This window comes from Myiozetetes cayanensis, unplaced genomic scaffold (assembly GCF_022539395.1).
Source record: "Myiozetetes cayanensis isolate MyiCay16 unplaced genomic scaffold, myiCay2020 scf339, whole genome shotgun sequence".
In the NCBI taxonomy this organism is placed as follows: Eukaryota; Metazoa; Chordata; class Aves; order Passeriformes; family Tyrannidae; genus Myiozetetes; species Myiozetetes cayanensis.
In genome coordinates, this window is record NW_026087565.1 from 1 (window position 1) to 7,336 (window position 7,336).

A 7,336-nucleotide genomic window follows, 5' to 3' on the forward strand; every position below is an offset into this window, starting at 1 on the left:
TACTTAGAGAAATGAATAGGTAGGTTACTATTATAATCTGTTAACTAATAACAACAGAAATTCTTAAAGATGCTAATTCCTACTTAAATGAGATAGTTACAAACTTAAACTTATTTAGATATATTTAAGAACTTAATAATTTTAAACAATATTCAGTAAATGTGACTATTAGTAATTTAAACAAAGCTACAGGGAAATTGGGAACTTAAAAATGTATTAATAAGGCAATGTTGAATTTTTCTCTCTTATTAGTGTAAATAGAAAACTAAAGACAGTTAACTAAATTATTTTAGACAAAAACATTTGTAATAATTTCTAAAGGCTTATATGTAAAACATGTAAAAACAGTCAGTAATATAGTGTCTGTATAGTTTTGGCCCTGGCCCGGGTCCTTGCCCGCCGCCTCTCTCACGGGGGTGGGGAGGCGGTGTTGTCACTGTTGAGGCTCCCGGAGGAGCCAGAGTGGCTGCGGCCATGGCCCAGTCCGCTTACGGTGGGGGCCATGTTGCTGGTCATCGCCACCAGGCCTCGGCTCAGCCCAGTGTTGTGCCGCATGTGAGGCTCTCCCGGGCCGCGCTGCTGCGGCCGCGTGGTCCGCTTCAGGGGAGCGGCGGCACGGGTGGGCTGGCTTGTGTAGTTGGACGTGGCCGTCAGCTCTAGGCACGGCCCAGCCGCCGGCACGGGTTACCCGTGCTCCAGGTGCAGGCGGGTGGCGAAGGCCTCGCAGCTCTGCGCCACTGACACGTGAATAGGGTTTTTCCACGTAGGTTTAGGTGAGATGTTTGGGAAAGGTTCTTCCCTCTGAGGGTGGTTGGGCAATGCACCAGGCTCCCCAGGGCAGTGGTCACAGCACCAAGGCTGAGAGAGTTAAGGCACATAGTATGACTCTTGGTTTTCGTGCTCTGCAGGGCAAAGGCTTGGACTCGACGCTCCTTGTGGGTCCCTTCCAACTCAGCATATTCTGTGATTCTGCCAGCAGTTCCCTCTCATTTAACACTTTTGTTCTTTTTAGGGATCCTTCTGCCCAGGGGCCGAACGCGCCTTGTGCGCGCCTGCTTCCCTGCGCGTTCTGGCGGGCGCAGCCACGAGCTCGCTGCGCCTTCTCCGCGCGGTCCCGAGCGGTGGCTGCAGGACTGCCGGGGTCCAGCCGATCCCTGCCGGAAAGGAGCCTGCGGTGGGAGGAGCAGGGGAAAGGAAGGCAGTTAAATATAAGCATTTATTGTCAGAGATTTGTAAGAATGAGGTGAAACCTTTTTCTTTCCTTTGGCATCTCACGTAATAATCAAGACTAAACCATGTATTCTAGATGACGTCTTGAAAGAAATTTTCATTTAGCAAGAAGTTTAATGGGTTAGTTTGCCATCAGTGTTTGGATTATGTTTTGCTGAATCTAAGTTCATAAGGAATTGCTAAGGGTTTTTTCCTTCCTTCCCTCCACCCCCAAATTTCATGTGATGAGAAGGCTATAGAAGTGTTTTTAATAACTTTTAGTTGTGTTTCTCTTGTGGAACCATAGACGTTACGGAGAATGGACTGGAGTAATGCAATGAATATTTTCGTTCCTAGAAGACATCGTGACAGCCCATCAGGAGAAAAAACTTGCTCAAGAAAGAAAACACAAACCCAGCCAAAATGATACTCAACCATCTCAAGTCCAGTTGGGGAGAGCACGGTGAGAGAAGCTGATGACCCTAATGAGTCCTTGTATTTCCAAGTGGTTCATACTTCCTCCTCAAGTTGCTCCATTCCTGTTAAACTTCCCTCTGTTAATAACAAGAGTGTTGTAGTGCCCTGCTCTGGAAAGCTCATGGAGAGTCTCCTGTAGCAACAGATGCCAAAGGAGAGTCCTTCAAGATTTTTAAGGCCGAGAGCTTGCCAGGTGGCTTGGGCTAAAACACAGTCCTCCTTGCACAAAAGGAAAATGAATCCTAAAAACTGGGAAAATTTGTAGTTCCTTCAAGGAACAAAATATCTCCTGAGCACTGGAAAGCAGGCATGCCGGCACCTGTGTATTCCCAGCTGACAACTCCTGCTGTAGCAGGATTGATGACTGATAACCCTGTTCTCCCCACGCTGGGCAGGTGTTGGTGGGGTGTTGTATTGCAGCTGGAAACAACCACGGCTGTCTGTGGCTTTACAGAGAGCAAAACATTAGACAGTAGCTCCCCTCCAGAAAGGAGATTATTCTTAGAGACTTCATGGCTTTGATGGCAATCGTGGCTAGAGCTGGTCAAGTGTGTTGTGTGCTAAATGTTTTATGTTTGACCCAAGGAAATGTCTGTGCCCTTGAACACATTCTCAGTTTTCATCGGGTTAGTCTGGAAGGTCCCCTGAAGAGAATGTCTGATGTAATGAAACCTCTTCTCTATCTGAAAACTGGGGAAAAAACTGCTGTGTTTTGGCTTGCAGGACGATGAGCAGTGCCAGTGCTCTCTGACTAACCCCCCCAGGGACTTGCTCCCAGGGAGCACACATCTGTCTGACATCTGGAACAAGACTCCTACGCTGACCCACCAGGCTGCTGACATCTATTGCCTTTGGATGGCTTTCCAGGTACATGATTGAGTTATGAACTGATGAAGGGTCTGGTTTTTCAAACAGCTCTTGGATGAATCCTTTTGCACCAAGGGTAGTGGAATGTAGCCCTGGCCTTTCCTCTTTGGTGTTTCTCACTTTGCATGGCTTTGGAATCCAGGTGAAGCTTATGGACTGGAAAAATAGGTGTGTAGGGAATATACACCAGTATCCCTTGTGTGATGTAATCCTTGATGAAGTTACTCTAGAAAAACAATACTCAATTTGTTTTAAATTCATACCCAAGAAAGCACTGCAGAAGGGCTGATATTTTCTAGAGACAGGCAGCAAAAGAAGGTTGTCAAATGAAATAGGACTTCTATGTGTGAAATACCTTCAAGCTTAGCAAACCACTCCATTTTTTTTTTCCAAGTTGGAAAACACTTCTAACAGAGATGAATCTCAAAATAAAAGGATAAGGACCTGAATCTAGTTACCAATTGTCCTGCCCCCTGAGAAAACTGAGCCTCATAAAACCTAATGGTTACAGCAGAGCCTAAGGTAACCTTCAGAAAAGTGAGGTCATTTCAGGAGCACTTGCTTGAGCTTCTGTATATTAATAAAAAGCTGTATGAATGTAGTGTCTCTAAACAGTCCATTTTTTCTTCCTATTTTAGGTGTAGTGAATAAATATGAACTCAGTGGACTTCAGGGCTGGATCATTACTCACGTGCTTTGGTTTGCGAATGCCTATGACTTCCACTTCTTCTGCCCCACCATCATTTTTGACAACTGGATTCCTCTGCTGTGGTGTGCCAATATCCTGCGATCTCCACTTTCCACATTTGCAATGATTAAAGGCTCCTTCTTCCCTACCAATGCCGAAGACTGGTATGTGACTTTGAGTAATGAGAGAATACTGGTTCTTAAATAGTTAAATGAAGACTTGACCTATAAATTTAATGACTGGCACAAATATATAACTGTGATTCTTTGACTGTGGTTCTTTGCTTCATTAGCACCATCCTCCGTGTTTCATACATGTGATGGCAGCGGCAGCGTCACAGATACCTCCATCCTATAAACAGAGTTATAGTTAGATTGTTCAAAAGTGTAAACAAAGAGTAAAGTAGGACACTTGTGAAATTCTGAAATTTATCTCTATTAATGTAATGCTTGGGTTGGGTCAGTTTGTGTTGTCTTGCACAAACTTACGTGGGTTTATGATTTTTATTGTCACTACATCAAATTAATCTGAAATGTCTAGTCAGAATAGTACTTGCCTCTACTTGTATGTAACTGTGTACTTTTCTATTTTTTCCTACTTTCCAGCAAATTCACTGGCAACTTGTTTTCTACTACATGCTGGGCATTGACTTTAACCCTGGAATAGGAAGGTGGTTTTGATTTCCAGCTCTTCTTCAATGGGCGCCATGGGATTGTAGCCTGGACTCTCCTTTCCTCTGCTGCCAAAGTACAGGAGCTGCATGGCCAAGTGACAAACTCCATGATCCTTGTCAATGTCCTTCAGGTAAACGTAGAGGAGGAAATTAAGAATGCAGTTGGAAATTACCTCCTATTAAAGTAAGCAAAAACCTCCTTCCATGGAAATTAAACTTAGACAGGAAATGAAACTGGCCTGAAGAGGCTCATTCATTGCTGAAGTAGTGGGACTTCTTTGGACACAGTGTCCAGAGCCACTGGAAACACTACTGTTCACTCAGAGTGCCACCAGTGCCTTGGTCATGTCTGCACCAGATTTCAGTGGAAACTTAAGAAATGCTTTTCTGAGCCTCTGTTCTGGACACAGGCACAGCCTGATCTTGAATGCCAATGAAAGAAAGATAAATTCCATGGCTTTAGTTGCAGCAAGATTGGGTGGGTTTTCTCTGAGGGCAGCACTACACCTGACTCTGTGTGTGTGTGAGACAGGCAGAAGTCCAAATGCCTGCACACCTCAGAACAGTCCATGTGGTGCTGTGCTTTGTACTGAGGAGACCCCAAGGTAATCAATACAGGGAAGAGTTTGGATTTTTGGCTTTTTCCTTCTCTCCTGCTTTGTTTGCATCCTGGCAACTTCTCTCTTCTTGTTTCACAGAGAAGTGCAATTTTGGAGAGAGAAAGAGAGAAGGGAGATGGAAGATGCAGAGTTTTGTGCAAATTTTCCAGAGTTGTAGCGGTGGAGTGGGTTTTTCCATCCTTTCTTCTCGTCTGTTGTGGGTCACTGTAGTCAAGTAACTGGTCTGGCATGCTGAGCACATCTTGCAAGTCAGTGACTGTTGTTTCTGTGCTCCCCAGGGTTTGTCTTTGGTTTCCCAGCCTGTCCAGCTGGGCACAGCCAATGCCGTGGGGGTGTTGATGTTGGGCTGGATTGGCTACCACATCTTCCGAGTGACCAAGCACCAGAGAAGGACCTTTTCTGTCGTACAGATGGGAACTGCAGGATCTGGGGGAAGAAAGCCAAGGACATCGAGTGCTCCTCCATGTGTGTGGATGGCACCAAGTATTCCAGCAAGTTGATGACCTGGAGATTTTGGGGGTGGGCTCGTCCTTGCAACTCTGCAGGAGACCTGCTGGGCTCGCTGGCCTATTGGCTGGCCTGTGGGTTTGCACACGTCTTGCCTTACTTCTGCATCGTTTCTGTGACCATTCTGCTCCCCCACCGCTGCGTTAGGGACGAGCACCGTTGTTCCAGCAAATATGGGAAGGACTGGAAGCACTACACTGCTACAGTGCCCTGCCAGCATCATCCCTGGGGTGTTTTAAAGCTGACACAGAATCCAGGGAAAGGAAAAAAGACACTTTTTGGTTTGGTTTTTTCATTAGTTTGTTTGGTTTTGCTTTTTTTTTTTGAGGTGAATAGAGTTTATTGACACCGGCAAACTAACCCCAAGGTTTTGTGAAGGACACACTCTGTAGTGTTCTGAAGGAGAAAAGGTGGCTGGACAATTATCCTTGTTGTAGTGAAGGAACATGCAGGCAATGCTGTGCTTAAAGTAAATGAGTTGAGGCACTGAAATGCCTCGTTTTTTTAGAAAAGTCTTTTACCTGGAATTCCCCCCATACTCCCTCAGCTCCCAAATGCCCTTGGGGTTGACAAGTTGCATGTATCAAGAGTCCTGAAATCCCCCAGAGCTGGGAGGTGGCCTTACCTTTCCGAGTAGCAGAGCTCTGGAAGCAGTTTCCAGAGACTTAGGAGAGGAGGCAAACAGTTCTGTGATGTCTTTATGAAAGAAGTTGTCTGCTGCAGTTGCTTGTGACAGTCAGAACCTACAGTCAGTAAGAAGCCCAAAGAAAGATTTATTTATTTATTTTTTGTTGCTTTTCAAGAGGTTATCTGGGGAAATACCAAACTGGAGAAGCTGATGTTAAATGATTGTTCTAATCTAAAGGAAGTGTTTGTGAAAGCTGGTATCAATTAGTCTGGCTCCCAGGTGACATTCTCAGCCCCTGAGAATATGGTACGTGACCAACTGAGTATTCTTCTGATGCTGAAACCAAACTTGCTAAGTCTGTGTTTTGGTTTTGTTGCAGCACTCCTGGAAAGGATGGTTTAGGCAGGAGAAAAAGGGGCTCTCCCAACCTAGAAAACAAATGTATCTTGTAGCTTGGCTCTGTGTCAGAGCTGGATCTACTCCCATGTATAGAGATGCCTTTAGTGAAAATACAGAGCCCAACACCTTTCCAGCTCTCCCAGGGGCAGTGCTTTCAAGGTGCTTGATTTGAGAGAAGTCAATCCAGAGGAAGGGAAAACTGAGGGGGAGCTTCTAGGGCTGCTGGACCCCCTCAGTCTCTGAAGTGCTTTAGGCTGCCTTTGGCTTTGCTGGAATAATTGCATGTTTTATTTTCCCAGCTGCCCTTAAGGCCCCATACTTGCATCCTTTTCCTGTGTAGGCCTGGAAATTGCACTGACAGTTTGTTGTTCGTGCCAAGGTTATTTAAATCTTTGCAAGGTAGCCTGGACTCTACATCATGGGAGCCTTGCACAGCACACTGTGGTCCCCTCTGTTCCCTGCTCCATCCTGAGTGATTAGTGGAAGAAACTGCCCCTTCAAGACCAATGAAAAAATCTTCACTTTAAAAATTGATGTATATTTTTGGAAGTATTTTTGGGGGTATGTATTGGATGAACTTTTGTCCTAATATTTCCTAGTTCTTGATCCCATGCTGTCAGTATGAAAGGAATGAAAAACTCAAGTCTATAGTTCTGACATAGATGAATCAGAAAAAAGGATGACTGTTGAATTGAATCTTGTGCCATATGGTAACACTGTAAATACAAATGTCTCTATTGTGAAAAGGGCTTAAAGGTTTTGATTACTGAAATACCGAAAAAATCGAGTAAACTCATTTATTCTTTCATGACTCAATTTAGTTATTTTTCCTCTTAATAATCTCCACTGAAAAGGTGATGTTTTAAGGATTAGAAGTCAGGAATATTTACAGCCTTGTAACGTGAATGAACTCAAGATATGTAGTTCCTATACAAGCTTGAGTCTGTCCTTCTTTGACCTGCAGACAAAGTTTGTATGCCAGGAAGCAGGACAGAAATAGAAATGAAGAGTTTAATAAAACTTGCTAGGAGCAGAACATGGATATTTTGCAATTCCTGGTTAAAACTCTGACTTCTAAGCTGTATCAAAGGTGTCATAAAAAATATAGTTTGCTCGATGTTCTATTGCACTGCTTTGACTTCTGTTTTAAGATGAGACCGGTAACTACTTTTCTACATTTTTGTTTCTTTTTTACTTCTATTCAGCAGAGCTCTCTTCTTCTCACGAGCCTACAAGATATGACTATGGACTGTCCTCCTGGGACACTT

General features: G+C 44.3%; 1 protein-coding gene across 1 annotated transcript; it reads left to right on the top strand.

Moving 5' to 3' along the window:
* The first annotated feature begins 474 nt into the window (after nt 1-474).
* Nucleotides 475-5,825, top strand: LOC126646225 (7-dehydrocholesterol reductase-like). The gene is given in 8 exon segments (XM_050327426.1): nt 475-555; nt 1,013-1,121; nt 3,192-3,405; nt 3,847-3,869; nt 3,872-3,915; nt 3,917-4,045; nt 4,813-4,920; nt 4,923-5,825. Coding segments are annotated over 8 exon segments (1,173 nt in total). The 3' UTR covers nt 5,388-5,825.
* The last annotated feature ends 1,511 nt before the right edge of the window (nt 5,826-7,336 follow it).